Source organism: Durio zibethinus, chromosome 2 (genome assembly GCF_047325235.1).
Source record: "Durio zibethinus cultivar Kanyao isolate XHJ-2024 chromosome 2, ASM4732523v1, whole genome shotgun sequence".
NCBI lineage: Eukaryota > Viridiplantae > Streptophyta > Magnoliopsida > Malvales > Malvaceae > Durio > Durio zibethinus.
In genome coordinates, this window is record NC_143163.1 from 31,536,266 (window position 1) to 31,555,407 (window position 19,142).

Below are 19,142 nucleotides of genomic sequence, written 5' to 3' on the forward strand. Positions count from 1 at the left end.
ATCTATGTTCGGAGGAAGTGAGAGCAAAAAATAAAAATAAGGGTGAGTAATGATACAGAATAAGCTTCAAAGAGCAAGCATCGGATCAAGCTCCGACCTCTCCTGACGTATTCTCTTTCTTTTTCAGGTACCTAATAAAATCCATTCCGGACGCAAACAATTTTGTCATGTTCTGAGAATTAAACAACTCTTGTTCAACTCTTGCTCTTTTGCTTCTACACTACTATCTAGGACAAAGATATGTGTGTGTGTGTATATATATATATATATATATATACACACACACACATGTTCTATGTTTCACTATTTCGATTCCTAACTAATGGGATTAACACAAACTTAATTTGCAATTCTACAATTATGGGGATGATCTATATTTTTTTTATATATTATTCTAACCTTTTGTAATTAGTGAATCCGCACTCATTTTGTTCCACAACATTGGACTAATTCAGCTATAATTAAGGAAAAACTCCTAGATAATTGTTAAGAAACACCTTTTTAAAAAGGAAGAAAAAAGATTCAGATCCAGAAATGCTTGAGGGGATCATTTACTACTGATATGCCGTCTCTCAACTTGTGGGACTGTCCCTCTCATTTCAACTTTGTTTAGTACTTGTGGAGAAAGCTATCTTAAAAACGTATAACGTTAGGGATTTGGTGCTTTGAATGGAGTTTTCAACTTGGAAGCAAGGATGTCTCTTGTGAGTTTTGACGGTGGGAGATGTGGCATAACATAAAAGAATGGTCCTTTTACTTTATGATAAGAGAGAGCTCAGAACAATGGAAGTGGGGCAACTTTTCTATTGGGAACCCATTGGTCCCTTCATATATCATTTTCTATTCGGAGAGCTTAGCTAGTCACCACCACTCTTCCAGGGGCGTGACCATGCATATGCGTCATTCATGCACCCTCCAATTCATGCCTGTCTTTCTTTGTATTCATTTTGTGTCGGTGGCTGAAGCATGCCTAGTCTTTGGCCTATTAATAGCTTGAACGATAGAAAAAGTAGACGAAAGAAAAGAAAAACGTGTTTGTTAGATATACATGAATTACAAAATCAGAAATATTATTTGTCCTTATATGAAGCCAATAAAGGAACATTGATTTCAAAGCCAATCTCTTTGTCATATACGTTTAACGATCACCGGCAATAAAATTGCTTAAATAGTTATCCTCTCAAAGTCCAGGCAAGATTTGATTACATAATATTCATTCTGCTTCCTCGTCTTTTTATCATCAGCCACAAATTTTAAACAATTAACACCACAAAAAATGAAAAAAAAAAAAAAACAATATCCCAAGCTTAATTGATGTTTGAGTTAGGCCTTAAGTCAATGAGGACTGTTATTGATTCTTTAAGGTGCCAATGATACACTGGTGTTTGGTTCAATGAAATCCATACATTTTTTTTCGAAATCTTATTGTTGGGTTTTTAATTCCAACATTTAGATCAGGAAAATCTGATTATGGAGAAATCTGATATATTCTCAATATTACCCAAAGTCTTGGAATCGAAAACTCCTATCTCCTTATGATATTTTAGGATTTTGAGAGAGAAAATAACGTTATTTTCATATTTGACCTAACATAAAAATTATAAAATAACCGTTACCATTTTGAAAAATATATCTAAAAATGAATGTAAGTCAGTTGTAAGTTTATGCTAGTAAAAAATTTAGTTTATATATGACATTTGGCATGAAAAACACTTTCAATAATCCTTTACAAAAAAATTAAATGGGGTTATTCAATGTGTTTTTGGCCAAAAATACATTGAATAATGCCTAAAAATTTTTTGTAAGGGGATTATTGAAAACGTTTTTAGCCAGAAATGCTTTGAATAACCTTCATTAAATTTTTTGTAGGGGATTATTTAAGGCATTTTGGGCTAAAAACATCTTCAATAATCCCTTGCCATTTTTTTAAAGATTATTTGAGGCATTTTTGCCAAGAAATATCTTGAATAATCCTTAAAACAAAAAATTTAATAGAGGTTATTCAAGGCATTTCTGACCAAAAATGCCTTCAATAATCCCTTTACAAAAAATATGAGATGATTATTTAAAATGTTTTTGGACAAAAACGCCTTAAATAATCCCAAAAAAAATTTTTGAAATTTAAAAATTATTCAAAGTAATTTTGCCTATAAAACGCCTTGAATAATCCCCTCATAAAATTTAATGGGGTTATTAAAGACATTTTTAGCAAAAAATGCCTCCAATAATCCTCTTCAATTTTTTTGAGGTGGTTATTCAATGCATTTTTTGCAACAAACGCTTTTAATAATCCCCTCTAATTTTGTATTGAAAATTATTCAAGGTATTTTTTCTTAGAAAATGCCTTGAATAATCTACTCATAAAATTAAATTGGGTTATTCAAAGCGTTTCTAACTAAAAACACCTTCAATAATCCCCTTCAATTTTTATTAGGGGAGTATTGAAGGTGTTTTTGGCCAAATACCTTTAATACTCCCCTTTAATTTTTTATTGAAGATTATTCAAGGCATTTGTGCCAAGAAAATGCCTTAAATGATCATTATTTAAAAACTACTCTTTTTAATGTTTCATAGATTAGAGTGTTATGACATGATCTTTCTTTATATAAGCCTATAAATAAATGATTAAGGCATTTGTACTGGAAAAATCCCTTCATTGGTTATCAATTGAGGTGTTTCTTCCTACAACCGCCTTCAATATTCTCATATTAAAATTTTGTTTTCCCTCTTAATGACCGTGTTCTGACAATATGAACATTCTAATGTCTAATCATGAAGTAAAAGAGAATATAACTATCGAACATGTTTTCTTCATGTTTCAATTACAAATATAATTGAAATTTATATTTCAATAGACCTTAACTCATAGCATTTACTTTTCTCTTTGAAAAAATTTCAACTTCTCATCAATCATTTAATATTTTTCCTATTCAGTTCATCATTGATTTTTACACAAAATAGTGTCCATACTCTCTAATTGATAGTGTGTAATCCATGTTGCCTTCCAATAAACTTATTTTTCCTTATTTAGATATTGTTTAGCTTTGGATTAAAGGCGTTTTTGATATATATTATATGTTTTGTGGTTAAATTATTTTAGCTCATTCCAATCTTTTTTATGTTTTGTTTGTGATTTATATATTATTTGATGATGTAGGCGGATTCCATCACCATATGCCAAGATTTGCTTTCCATTATGTTTTCAAGTTTAATGAAGTTTTTTCTTTTAAACAGTTATGGCTGGTTTTTCACTAAAAAAGATGCAATTGGTTATATTGCTTATGATGCAGTTGAAAATTCAATAAATAATAGATGAAAATAGTTCAAAGGTTGTTGGGGAGCTTCGGATGGGATATACATTAAAGTCAATGTTAATGCAGTTAACCGGCCTAGATATAGGACAAAGAAAAATGAAATTGCTTCCAATGTTTTTGGTATTTGCACCCCATATATGTAATTCATATATGTTTTACCGGGATGAAAAAGTTCTGCAATAGATGGCAGAGTGTTAAGGGATGCCATTACACGTAGGAATGGGTTGAAGATCTCACAAGGTATTATTTGTATTATATTCGTGTAATGTTAATAATGACGTTGCTTATTTTCATATTTGTAATGTTATTGATCATTCTAATAGGTAATTACTATTTATGTGACACCAGATATACAAATAAGAAAGGATTCTTGGTACTTTATGGAGGTCAACGATTTTATTTTAGTGATTGAAGGGCAGGACTCCAACTGACGATCTCACAGGAATACTTCAACATAAAATACTCTCGAGTAAGAAATTGTATCGAGAGATGTTTTAGTATATTGAAAGCTAGATAGGCAATTTTAAAGGAGAAATCATTTTATTCAATTAAGATACAGTGTAGAATTATTTTTGCTTATTGCTTTCTCTATAATTTTATTAGGTCTGAGATGGTTTTTGATCCTATTGAAAGAGATGTTACCGAAAGAAGTATTTCTTAACCAGATGAATATGATCATCAACATTTGATTACACATGTTGAGCCATCTAATTATTAGACTTTGTTTAGAGATAATCTGACTAATAATATGTTCACTTATTGGTTGCAATCAGAGGGATAATAACATTATAGATATGTTTTGTATTTTACTATTTGTCTACCTAAATGGTTTTTATTTTATGTACCATATGATTGATATTGTCCAATGAGCATTACAATTTGGAGAACTCATTGCTTTATTTCCATGTGTATTCATTTATTTCATTCCCTTGATTATTTTTTATTCACTATATTGATATTGTTTCAAAATGTCTAACCATGTGATTAGGAATTGAAATGTCTTCCTTACGTGACAATCCATTGCAACCCATTCGATGCACATCCAGAAGACGATTGGATAGTTTTGGCTTTGGTAACCATTCATGGACTAGAGATAAGGATTCGCATTTGGTTCAATGCCTACATTCTTTGGTTGACGATCCTAGATGGAAAGTCTATAATGGGACATTTTGTATCAGATATCTAGGTTATATTAAACAAATGCTAGAGCAAGTCATTCTTATTTCATAGCTTAAAGCCACCCCTTACGTTGAATCCAGAGTTAAGTTGCTTAAGAGATAATATCATGCAATTTGTGATATGAAAAATTCTAGTGGATTTGGGTGGAATGATCAAGAAAAATATATCATAACTAAGAAAGAAGTATTTGATGAGTGGGTTTGAATAAGTTTTTGTAGATGATATTATGGCTTACTTATCTTTTTTATGTTTTTTTTTCAATGGCTTTTATTAGATTCGTCTTTGTTTGGACTTTGCCAATCACACCCATATGTTAGAGGGTTAAAGAACAAACTTTTTTTCATTTTTTGATGATTTTAAAGTGATATTCAGATTTAATAGAGCAACTGATCAACAAGCTAAAATATCAGTTGATGCAGTTGAATCATTAAATGTTAATAAGGATGCTTATTTCTCTCTTAATTTTGATATCAATGTCGAAAGAAATAAGGAGAGAGGAGACGATGAAGACAACATTGTATCTGTTGCTTCGAGTAACGCTAAGATGACATTACTAGGTAAAAAACGTGCTATGAGTGATGATAGAGCAATTGTTAGGTTAGTGCATCAGATTGGCAATATTGATACTTCATATGATTAGGCTGTGAATGTTATAGAGGACATTTTAGTTTAAGATAGAAGTGGACCATACAGATAGAAGAAAGTCACTTTTCAATGAAATAATGTAACTCAACAAATTCACGCCTGATGAAATACTTGCCGCTAGTGAGTATATGATGAAAGAAAATCACAAAGTTAAGTTTTTTTTTTTTAATGAAGTCGGTTGTATTTAGAAGTAATTACATTAGGAAACAATTAAACGAATGTAATGCATATCACCCATCATTTGACTTTCCTCTTCTTGGACACATATAGATCGCACTACATGTTGTTTATAGATTCGTTGTATAATTTTGGAAACCTTTTTTATTTAATTAAGGTAGGAAATGAAAGGTAGTAAATATGCAAATCACTGCTTCGTTGGGTTTATTTATATCAGATTTGTACTTATGTGAATCAAATACATTTATGAAACTGTGAATTATATTTTAGAATTTAAATTATGAATATTGCAATACTTTAATATTATGCCACACATCCGAATTTATAACGATAATGTTGCCATATAAAAATACTTTTTTCAAATAATCATACTCAAAATATGTGTATTCATATAAGCTGCCAAATGGTATAAAACAAATAAATACCAATAATATTAAAACCAATACCCTAATGAAAAATTAAAAATTATCCATTCAACATGACATGTTAAAAACATTATAAATAATGTAATGCATATATTTACACCTAACCAACATTCTCCAACCTTAAGGTGTAGCGAATGATAATGCATAATCAAACAACTCTTTACAAACTTCATCAAGTTCGCCTTTCATGAAGCTTCCTTTAATATTTCACTTTAAAAAAAAATCAAAAGTAAATGTTAATAAACGATAATATAATTTAACTTTTTTTTATTGGAAGTTATTAGTATTGTATGGAATTAATACTAATCTTGAATGATGTGATCATAAAATCATATAAAATTATCTCCATCATAAAATGAATGACATAATATCCACATTTAGTATATCCTAGTTAACGAGGTACCTAAAAAATAAAGTGGGTTTAGGAAACATTTATCTAAATAAACTCAGCATAAAAAAATAAATTTCACATGTATCGATAATGATTCCCATTTTATCATTGCTTTCTTATTAACTACAGACATTCCCTTAAATTGAATAGAAAAAAAATTGTTAATACAAAAATAAAAGTAATTATGAAGAAACACAATATAATAATATGTAATACCTCTTTATAAAATTATGAGTATCGGGGTTAGGCTTTACCTTTAGTTAACCAAAGTTAAATAAGTATGGTGTAAAGGAATTGGTATCAATCACAATAAGTTACTAATGATGATTATAAAATAATAAGAATGATATACTTAAATTAGGCATCATCTCAGATTCTAGTAAGGTTGGTATATTGAATTATATGAATATAACTTACGCAGCATTATATGACACCAAAAAATAATCGACCCATTTTTGCATGCATTAACCCATATGATGACCATGAATAATGACAGTGCCACTTTGCTCACTAATCAAATTCGAGTCAACGAATCTAAATCTATAAGTCATTTGTCTCATATTGATATCTTTATATAAGAAGCTGCACGATAACAATCAACATTACTAATTAGCAATACCCCATAATATCAATTAATAGATATTGACTTTGCATATTTAAATTTGTATGCTAACCTTATATAGGCAACAATATCAGTAGCTGATATTTTATTCAAGGTACAAAATGCCTCAATCTCAGGCCCTCTAATTAAGAAACGGATGGATAATTAAATAACCCATCCTTAGACTTATTGGTAATAAGGTTTTCTTCGGATAACTGATCAAGTGCATAATTAAATAACGCATTAATGGCAGCCTTAGTAAGGGTCATCCTATGAGTCCCAACATCCTGCTACAAGATATAATAAAATATAAGTATTAAAATCAAATCAATAAATATAAAATACAAATAAATAGTAAGTGAATAAATAAAATCATACTCTATGGTTGATACCAGAGGAGAAATTTGCTAGCTGACTTGAAACCAGAGCTTATCTTTGCTGGATGTTGCTATCTAACTGCCTTCAAAGCATGTTAGGTTGCATTGCTGCCAGCATCACCTTCAACGCTGTGAGACGTTGCTATTGATCATTCAGGCATTGCTTTTGGTTATCAAGTCTTTATTGTTGTTGCTAAATGATTGCTTTATATTGTGCATTCAGCATTAGAGGGGTTTTAGGTTAATTATTGAAGAACTTTAATGGCAACACAAATCTACCAACTTCACGCACTTGATCATGTCTTTCTTTCACTCATGATGCTAAAGATAAAGGATCTTCGTCATAATTGGTTAGGAGTTCATCGGATTTAAATTTAATAGCAAAATCATCCTGAAAGACAATAATAAGATAGGGTATAACAACAAGTTATACGAGCATATAGTCATGCATAGAAGCTTAAAACTAATCATATGTGATAAAATGAGCAGTTATACATATAATTTTTTAGCCATTTCTTCGGTTACTTCATCTGCAAATGATCCATCCTTTTGCATATGTCATTGTTTTCACACATTCCATCTAAAAACTTTGGTGCCAGAGCTAGATGATTCCTAATAAAAGTGTTGATATATAAGAATCGAAATCTATTAAATGAATGTTCATAGATCTTCATTTATGAGTATAAAACAAGTGTGTGAATACTTATAAGATCATATTTAACATTTACATAACCTTTTCTCGATGTTTGATGGTGATATACTTGTTTGGCTTGAATGTTCTTTTGTTATTCTTTGATTTTCTAAAAATGAAAGAAATAAGGTAAATCACATATTAAGATATTGAACATATTACATAAAATCTTATAAATAATTAACATAATGGGTATGCATATCGAGAATTCTTTGGATAGCTAATATCGAACAAAATGGGTCTAACTTGATAACTGATAACATTTGTATATGATGGAGGAGGATCAACCAAGATATCACTATTATTAGTGAATGGTAAAATATATTAGGTTGTCAATATGCTTTTAAAGTCTCTGAATGCTTTTTTAGTCAATTGCAACATAAGTTTTTTATACTCATTTGAGACATCAAATTGTTTCTAATAAATTTAAAACAATTAGTATGAACACATTGAATTTTAATTAAATAATCATTTAACAAATTTTATGAAATAGTTGAATAAACATACCATAACAGACTCCCATCTACGATCCTTTAGATCATCAGAAATTCATCACCAATTATGGTACGTAAAAGAAATGCTACTACAGATGATTACCCCAATGTGACTAGCCAACTTGGTAGCTCCATCAGACACAGGCTGCCCACTTTGATTAAAGTCAACAAGAATTTTTATGTTAGTTGTTAGAATCTGTTTATTTCATCCCCTTGCTTTATTTTTTTCACAGCAGGTATACCTTCTTCATGTTCAGTAACAAGAGACATATGTTATTCTGATTCCATAATATCTATAATTTTAGTCATAATTATATGAAATTCACCAATCTATCTCTCTAAATTTTATATAGTAATAAAATACAACCAATATCATACTATAGTTACTAAACCAATATATGTAAAACAACCTTAAAGCAATAATATTTTACGGGTACAAGCCATACTATAAATCCCATCTTAAATAAGATTTTCATGCAAAACAAATGATGAGTAAAAAATATACATAAATTTTTCACAATACTATTCAGTAAACCAAAATATTGAAACCAAACTATAAAGAAACACTATACATGTAATGAAGGGAGGTTGTGCAACTAAATTGATGGTGGAATGAATAAAAAACAAAAAAAAATTATATATATATACACACAATAAGGAATGAATAAAAAACATACCTATATTGAAGAATATAAATAATACAAAACACAGATGAAATACACACATACCAATAAAAAAAGGTACGACGGTGCTGAATTATTAATGGTCGACAATGACGAGAGAAATGAAGAAACCAAAATGCTAACTAAATGGGTTGATGGTTTAGGGGTTGGTTGTAATGTAGCTTTGGGTTTATCATTCATTGCATTAGTTATTTGGCTTTCCAAAGTTCAAGAAAAGAGAACTATTTTTTTAAAATGATCACTCAAGGTGTTTTACAAAAAAAAAAAAAAAATTGCATGAAGTAATCCTATTAAATTTATTATAAGGGATTATTCAAGGTATTTGCTAGGTAAAAACGCCTTGAATAATCCCATAAAAAATTTAGAAGAGATTATTCAAGACGTTTTTGGCTAAAAATACCTTCAATAATCTTTTCAATTTTTTTACTAGGAGATTATTTAAGGCGTTCTTGGCGAAAAATGCAAAACACCATGAATAATCCACTCTAATTTTTTTGGATGATTATTCAAGGCGTTTTTGCCCAAAACACCTTGAATAATCCCACCGTTGTATAATTTTTTTTAGATTATTAAAGACATTTTTGTTGAAAAATATCTTGAATAATCTCCAGGTTTTTTTTTTTTTTTGGATTCTTCAAGGCATTTTCTAAGCAAAAACGCCTTGAATAATCCTAAAAAAAAATATACGGAGGATTGAATAATCCCCTATAGTAAAAAAATAAGAGGGGATTATTCAAGGCTTTTTTGGCCTTCAATAATCTTTTTTTTTTAAGATTATTCAAAATATTTTTTGCTAGAAACACAATGAATAACCCATTCAATTTTTTGTAAAAGAATATTAAGGTGTTTTCTAGCCAAAACACCTTCAATAATTCCTTCTAAAAAATTGGAGAGAATTATTCAAGATAATTTTGACAAAAAACACATTTAATAATCCCCTTATAAAAATAAAAATGGAATATTGAAGGTGTTTTTAGTCCAAAATACATTGAATGATCTCCTCTATAAATTTTTTAAGGATTATTCAAGATGATTTTAGCCAAAATTGCCTTGAATAATCCCTTCATAAAAATGGAAGGGGATTATTCAAGGCGTTAGGGAATATTGAAGGTGTTTTTGGCCAAAAACACTTTAAATAGTCCCTTCTATAAAATTTTTGAGGATTATTCAAGGCAATTTTGACCAAAATCGCTTTGAATAATTCATTCATAAAAATGAAAGAGGATTATTTAAAGCATTTTTTTGTCAAAAACGCATTGAATAATCCCTCATAAAAATGAGAGGGGTTATTCAAAGCATTTTTAGTCAAAATCACCTTGAATAATCTATTTTAAAAAGTTGAAAAAGATTACTCAAAGTATTTTTTTGTCAAAAACACCTTCAATAATTTCCTCATAAAAATCAGAGATTATAGTTATTATTCTAAGGAGATTATAGTAATTATTTAAAATTTAATATATGTAAATTCCCTCCAATCAAACGAGTGAATTTGAAAATGGGATGTCCAAAAAATGAAAGAAAACTCTGAATATCATATTTTCTTATGGATCACACTTTTCCCTAGAATTTACGATTTCATGAACCAAATGCCTCATAAAACGTGATTACGATTGACTCTATTTTTGGGGAAAGTAAAAATAGTTAGTATTTTGATTTTCCAAATATGGAAAAAAAATTTCAACTGGTTAACTTTTGCAATATTGAATTGACTCAAATCAAATAACTGATATGGTTCTTACATTTTAAAACAATAAAGATAATTAATTTAATTTTTAAAAAATAAAATAATATAAAAATTAATGAAAAATATATTTAAACTTAGTTTGAATAATTTCAATTTTTTCCTTTATGTGCTGAAAACTAAATTAAATCAAATAAAATCATTTGGTTGAATATTATGAAAAATATAATATATAGGTTTTTGAATTTCAAAATTTTTTCTCGACCATAAACCGTTAATGGAAGTTATCCCCCACCATACAAACTCCAAACTTTACTGAACCAGCCATCTATACTTAAACTTATGATTTAAAAAGTAGTGATGTTAATTTTACACATATTTAATGAAAAATTTAATTTTTTATCTGAATAGAATGAAAATAAGTATTATATTATAAGTACGAGAATGTAAATAAGTATAATTTTAATTTTTTTTATTGGTATGGGGATGAAACGAGCAATTTAGGATTCATCTTGTATCCTATATATATTTATATATGTATATATATTTTGTAAACAGATTTTTTATTAAATAATATAAATTATTATTTTATATTAATTAAATTAATATATATTTATTGAAAAAACATATTTTAATATATATTTATAAAAAATTATCAAAATATATAAAATAAAAATAAAAATAATAAATTTTTATTTTTATTTTTATTTTTATTTTTATTTTTATTTTTTTAAAAAGCAATAGGTATAAATATTATCCATACTTACTAAATTTTTATAAATATGAAGATAGATTTAAAATATATATTTGATATAAGTACGAAAATAAATGTAATATAAAAATTAAAAGATGAGGATAAAAAATATTTTATTTATCTCATATCATTGACATCTTTATTAAAAAGTTTTAAAAGTTCTCAATAAAACATTAATTAGTTTAGCTTATATTCACTTAAAATCTTCGATTAGCTCTGCCTGAAAAAAAAATTGTCAAAATATAAAAAATCAACCTTCTTCCATTTATTTGAACACCAATTCCATTGGTTTATATGGATCAGTACTATAGCTCTTAAGGTCAACCTCAATTACTTGCTTGCACAACTTACAGTCAACTTCACTGACTAATTCCCAAACAAACATCGAATTTCAGGAAAGTCTTCTATTATTAACCTAATAATAATATAAGGTGTTAATTAGAATTATTTTAAAATAATACTCCTGTTATGAAATTCAACCTTTTGGTGCGAGGCAAGTCACTTTTGGCACGAGGCAATGAACAGGTCCCTTCAGATTGATGGCTTTTAGTTGGGATGTCATATAGGGAGAAATAATGGGGAAAGAAAACAACAAAAAAAGGCATCACTGTGTGCTTTTTCTCTAGATGCCTCTACAGTTGTCACGTTGGTAACAAGGCGTCAGTGTCACCATCCAAAGGCTAATTACCGCTTATACGTGACTTGAAGCAAACCGTTATACACGTGGAAACCCGATATCATATCGGCGTCAGATTTTAATGAAGCATTGGTTTTACAATTATTTTTTTTTCTATGATTTATTACTGATAAGAGTTGCCAGCTCAACTGTACTTGATTGTTTTACTTCGATCAAATTTTATAAAATTAATTTTTTTAAAATTAAATTTTAAGACGAGCCGAGTTAGATAATATTAAAAAAAAATTAAAATCGAATTAAATTTAAATTTTAAGTAAATTTAATTTGATTTGATTGGTATTATATAAAAATTATTTTTTAATTATATATTTATATTTAAAAAATAATATTTTATATTTAAAAATAATATTTTATTAATTTTAAATTTAATTAAATATTACTTATAAAATATTAAATTAAATCGAATTTAAATATAAAAAATAAAAAAAATATTTAAATCGAATCAAATTTAAATTTTATAAATATAAATCAAATCAAATTTAGAATGAATAAAAATTTATCCGATTCGACTCATTGTGAACGCTGATTACTGCCTGCCATTAACGAAGTGTGGATCGATCGATTTACTGTCTTGAAATCATTATCTATAATCAATTATACTAACCAATTCGGGTTGGTGATATGATGCAAAGAAACTACTAGTTTCCAAAGACATGTTTACCCTTTTAAAGCAAATAATTTCGCCTTTACGGAAGGGTGTTTTTGGCTTTTGACACCGTAAATTATGACTGGCCAAGACAATAATATATAATAACACAAACAAAAGCAAAGGGCACACATTAATGTGTGCACGAGACGAAAAATCCAAAACTTGTAGCAGTAAATAAATAAAATTAAAAAATTGGAAATGGAAGAAACAAAGAGCATGGGGAAGAAACAAAGAGATTGAGAGAGTGGAGCGTTAAGACAACAGTGATAAACAACAATTTCCCGCTGGATTAGTTTGGCCAACTCTTGGATAAATAAGATTCTATGGATGTCACTTCGACAGAAGCGCCCGGCAAAGCAAAGTCATAAGCTTCCTCTTCTCTCTCTTTCTTTAGGCGCTGCTTCAAGAACACGTTTTGTGACTTCCGGAGTGCTGTGAGGCTAGAATTCTGAGCCAAAGCCAAAACGATCCCAGAAAACAGAGGAAAAAAGAAGGAGACTAATCAGTTGAGACAATCAAATATGACAAATCCACTCAAAGGCCAATATCACTCTCATTCTCTCACCAAGAATTTCTTACCGTATGCTTTTTATGCTCTCCTCCCCATAGCGCTCTTTCGCATGTACTTTCACCCTTTTTCTTTCCCCCAGTCTACCCCAGATCAGCTTCCTCACAACAACAGCTACATCCTCACCAGTTCTTCTTCTTCCAAAGGTACGTTGAGTAAAAAAAGAAAAGTTGCCAGAACTTTTAACTTTTTCTGAGCTTGGTCTTTTCACTGTGTTGGATTACGGATGTTATTGCTAAACAAGTTTTCTTTTCCTTTTTTTTCTCTTTTCTTTTTCTGCTTATTTGCAGAAGAGGAAATAGCTAATGAAACTCGATGTGACTACACCAATGGCAAATGGGTACATGACAAGATGGGGCCTTTGTACAATGGCACAACCTGTGGTACAATCAAGGACAGTCAAAATTGCATCTCACATGGGAGACCTGACTTGGGTTACCTTTATTGGAGATGGCAACCAAGCCAATGCAAGCTCCCAAGGTTTGATCCCAACACTTTCTTCCACCTCCTTAGTAACAAGCATATAGCTTTTGTTGGTGATTCCATGGCTAGGAACCAATTGGAATCACTTCTTTGCATCCTAGCCACTGCCTCCAATCCTAACCTGGTTTATAGAGATGGTGAGGATAACAAGTTTCGTAGATGGCATTTTACTTCCCATAACATTACTGTATCGGTTTTTTGGTCACCATTTCTGGTTAGAGGTGTTGAGAAATCAAAAACTGGTCCAGATCAAAATGAATTGTATGTGGATACTGTTGATGAGAGGTGGGGAGCCGACGTGGACCATATAGATACGATTGTACTCTCAATAGGGCATTGGTTTCTTCATCCAGCAGTTTATTATGAGGGTGGTTCGGTATTAGGTTGCCATTACTGCCCTGGACTAAATCACACTGAGATAGGATTTTATGATGCGATGAGGAAGGCCATAAAGACTGCCCTTAAGACAATAATTGAAAGGAAAGGGGCTAATGGTTATGGAATTGATGTGTTTCTGACCACATTTTCACCTTCACATTTTGAAGGCGAATGGGATAAAGCTGGTGCTTGTCCCAAGACGAAACCTTACAAGGAGGAAGAAAAGATACTTGAAGGCATGGATGCAGATATGAGAGCAATTGAGGTTGAAGAAATGGAAGCCGCGAAGGTAAATGCTAAGCAGTTTGACGGGTTGAAGCTAGAGATATTGGATGTGACCAAATTATCATTAATGAGGCCGGATGGTCACCCAGGACCTTACATGTATCCATTTCCATTTGCTAATGGGGTTCATGAGCGCGTACAGAACGATTGTGTACATTGGTGTTTGCCGGGTCCTATAGATACTTGGAATCAGATATTGTTAGAAGTTATCAGGAGATGGAATATTCAATCAACGAGAGAAGAATCAAAAGAACACCCAATGCTAGCTAGGTTTTGATTTGATTTGCTATTCTGCTTTATTTTGTTGGTTTATATTTCTTTCTGAAAACAAACAGACAAATGAAGAAATTTTGTCTAGGGGTGACAAAGATAGCGATTCTTTTGGAACATATGTTGATTTTGTATCCAATCTGTACAAATGATATCAATGTGAAATGAGTAGAGGAATTTGAAAGATCATTGGTAGATTTTATTTGTTTCATACATCCCCAGGAATTTACTCCTTCAGTTTTGTCTATTCTGGAATTTGCCGCCTTGAATCTTGCCCATTTTGGGCAAAGTTTTAGCGGTCAGAGTTATTTACAGTTGAAAATTTTAATTACATGACAGATATTTACGGTGGAGAAAATATTTTACTGAATTAGGTCACCTTTTAATATATATATTTTATTTAAATTATGTCATATAATTATATTATTTTTAAAAATTAATTATTTATTGGTATAAATATTTATTATTTAATTATCACATATGATATATAATGAATGATTGATTTTTTTCAATTATATGATTTTAATAAGAGAAATATATGCTTACGTGATATAAGTACTTTACACAATCCTTTCTCATTTACATTGTCTTTGTTGCATATAAATAATCAATAATTATATATTAAAATAATCTCCATGAAATTACTATAACGTTTTTTTATTTATTTAATAAAGAATTGACACAAGTCTAAATTTACTATAATACTCTTATATTATAATTACAAAAATATCTCTCTTCTCATAATCGGTTAGAATTATTATAATACATTTCTACCTTAATTACAAAAATACTTTTCTAATCATAATTGGTCAAAATTATTATATTATCCTTCATACCATTATTATATAGATATTTTTCCTACCATAATTAGTTAAAATTACTATAATATCTTTTTTACCATAATTATGAAAATACTTATAATAATTGGTCAAAATTGTAATAATGTCATTTTTTAAATTATTTTTGTAGTTTTATATATTTCATTTCTAATTTTTTACATGAATTAAGTTAATTAAATTCCATGAATTAAGTTAACTAATATATTTGTCTCTCAAGAATTGAGATTTAGTTTTATTGTCAAATTTTGTGGAAAAGCCCTAAGATTATGAAATATTTATTAGGGGCATTTTAATGTCTAAAAAGTAAAATGAAAATTTCCTTTCATAGTATAAGTTAATTGTCAAGTGGAGGCAATTTGATCATTTCGGTTGAATTGACGTGTCAGGTCGACCTGAAAGTCTGAGTTTTATGTCAGTTTGGCCACCTACCAACACATGCGAATGCTAACTTGTTATCCCCTGGTTAGACCGCCAACTACTAGCTTAACTCAGGCTTATAACGTTAGCCTTAACCTCTCAGGCCACTTAGGCCTAGAGTTCCCCATCACATAGGTATAAGTATCACCTTCCAAGTATTCTTAAATTAACGAAAGCACTAGCTTCCTTATATTTTTCCTTTTTCTCCTTCCCATTTCTTGATCGAAAAATGACTTGAGCGTTAAAAAATATATACTAGTAAAACTCTCATCCTGTATCATTAATTGATCTATTTTTTTGTGCTTTTAGGTTCTTATCCCTCATAGATAGCTCGACACAAATATTTTGGCAGGCCAGGTAAGGCTTTATGATTCAGTCGAGCTAATATGGCACCAAAGGAGAGAGCAATTGAGGCAAAAGATACTACTGTAGTCGGGATCGATATCTAATTCAACCACCCAAACCCTAATCGACCTGCACCTATAATCCCAACCATCGAATAGTTTGAAGCACTTATCTAACAACTACAACCTTTAAAAGAATTGACACAAAAACTGACTTTACCATAACCTTCTAAAGAACCAAACCCAACAACTCCAAATAACTTAGCAACATAAAAATTATCGACCTACAACGACATTGCTGCCTCATCAATATTTGACGAGGATGAAACACCAATGGCCCATTACCTTACAAATACCCTAACATAGGTTACCACTCATAAGTCCAAGCAAGCCACCTTAAAACCACTATTTAATAAGGATTTAGAAACACCGATGGAGGCAATGAAGATGAGTTAAGGAATAAAGCATCCACTTATGACAATGAGTTAGAAACCTCCTTTTTCATTGAGGTTTTTAGAAACCTCCCTTTTTATTGAGGTTTTTAGAAACCTCCCTTTTTATTGAGGATATAGACTAAACACTGCTAACCAAAAGATTTAAAATGTTGACCTTAGAACTTATGATGGTACATCTAATCCTTTCGATCACTTGAATTTTATCTTACTAACATGATGATACAAAGAGCCAATGAACCCTTTATATGCACAGGACTTACCACAACACTCAAAGGGATAGCCCGATCCTGGTACAATAACCTTGAGCTAATGTCCATTACTACATTTAAATAGCATAGCCACATCTTCTTATCCCATTTCATCAACAACTGACAAATAAAGAAAATGACATTGAGCTTATGTCTATCTACCATGAAAGAAATGAATCCCTAAAAAAATATATCATGTATTTTAACACTGAGGCTTTTCAAGTAAAAGACCTAGAATAAGCAACTGTAATGGCTACCTTGACCAATGTATTGAATGACTAAGAATAACACTTCATGTTCACCTTTTCCCTGGAGTCATTGAAGGCTTTGGCCGATGTGCTACTTATCATTGAAAAATACAATGCTAAAGCTATAACAAAAAATAATTGAGGTGAGAGAGGCTCATCATTTTCTCGACTCACAGAGAGGAAAAAAAATCAACAATCTTCAGAAAGAAAAAAAATCTGAAAGGTACCTTAAGGCAAGAAACCCAAGCAGACGATACCATGACTTACACTACACTAAATATCTTTCGAGAGAGAATTTTCATGTAAATAGGAAGAGACCTCGAGCTTAAATGACCTAAGCCACTAAGATAAAATAATAAAAAAATCCAACAAATTTATATGCCTTCTATAGAAATTATGGCCATAACATCAAAAATTGTATCAATCTTAAGAGTGAAATAAAAAAATTGATCAGAAGAGGTCAACTGAATAGGTTTGTACACTAAAAAAAAAAAGGGTAGGGGAAAGGGGATTTTAGAAGAAAAAACCAAAAAGAACAGCTAGGGGAAACTAAGAGGAAAAAAAGATAAGGTAATCAAGGTGATGATGATCGTAGGCTCGATCAAAAGGAAAAAGAGAGACATGATGTAGACAATTAGTCTATCATGGGAATCACTAATGTGATCATTGGTAGGACCTTGACATTAGCTAAGAAAAAGTTTGATCAAAGGACAATAATGGCCATCGGGTCCTCAGCAAAGAAACAAAAAAGTTAAAAAGATAAGTCGATCTCCTTCAACTTGAAAGACTTGGAAAGGATCCAGTTTTCACATAATGATGCCATTCTCATTCAAGTCGTGGTCTACAACCACGTGGTAAAGAGGATTATATTCGACAATAAAGAGTTCGATCAACATCTTATATTATTTAATTATATTAAGGATAAAGATCATCGAAGAGATGCTGAATTCATTTACTACCACTTTGATCAATTTTGAGAATGAATAGGTGCTAGTGAAAGGTACAATTAAAATGTCAATCACATTGGGCACAAAGTTAAAAAGTGTCATATCGATCATTAAGTTTATAATGGTATATGTCCCTTTAGCATACAACATGATTTTGGACCAACCAAGTCAATTTATTATGGAAATCATTAGCTTAGCTCCTCACTTCAAGACTAAATTTTCTACTCCTAATGAGGTTGGAGAGGTTAAATGAGACCAGTCTATAGCAAGGCAATGTTGTGTTAAAACCATGAAAGGTAGGACTAGGTAGTGAACTTACAGTTTAGCTAAAGTTGAGGAACTCTAAGCCATAGAAAAAACAAAGGTCAAGATCAAATATGTTGAAAGGATAAAAAAAAACAACCAAGGTAAGCCATATAAGATTGATCAAACTAAAAAGAAACAAAAAAAATGCTATTTTAAAAGAGAATATCAAATTTTTAAGCTTACCATTTGTAAATACCTTTAAAAGATTTTTTAATACCATGCTTTTAAACCTATATAGATGTTATTTCATTTTAAATTAAGCTTTTAAGTCGATTTCATAAATATAAATGACTACAGTCAGTAAACTATTCAGCTCATTATTTTCATAATAATGCATGAATCTACTTGAATTAATGAATTATACACATTAACACTCACATTGAGATTTGTCCTTATTATAGAAAACAGTCTCAACTTAAGTGAGCAAAAAGAGATCATCGATTAAAAGCTTAAAATTGATATCAATAAACCAAAACTAATAGAAGACCTCATACTTGTGCCATTTTTTAAAAATAATATAGATAAATGTATATAAATATAGTCTAAGCTTGACTACAAAGAACAACTAGTATAGTTCTTAAAAGATAATGTTGACC

General features: G+C 30.0%; 1 protein-coding gene across 1 annotated transcript; it reads left to right on the forward strand.

The window, feature by feature from the left end:
* The first annotated feature begins 13,199 nt into the window (after positions 1 to 13,199).
* On the forward strand, positions 13,200 to 15,078 carry LOC111317411 (xyloglucan O-acetyltransferase 1-like). Its single transcript, XM_022919835.2, has 2 exons — positions 13,200 to 13,472; positions 13,617 to 15,078. The coding sequence occupies exons 1-2, from the start codon at positions 13,280 to 13,282 to the stop codon at positions 14,747 to 14,749; spliced, it is 1,326 nt and encodes a 441-aa protein (XP_022775570.1). The 5' UTR covers positions 13,200 to 13,279; the 3' UTR covers positions 14,750 to 15,078.
* Positions 15,079 to 19,142: the final 4,064 nt, after the last annotated feature.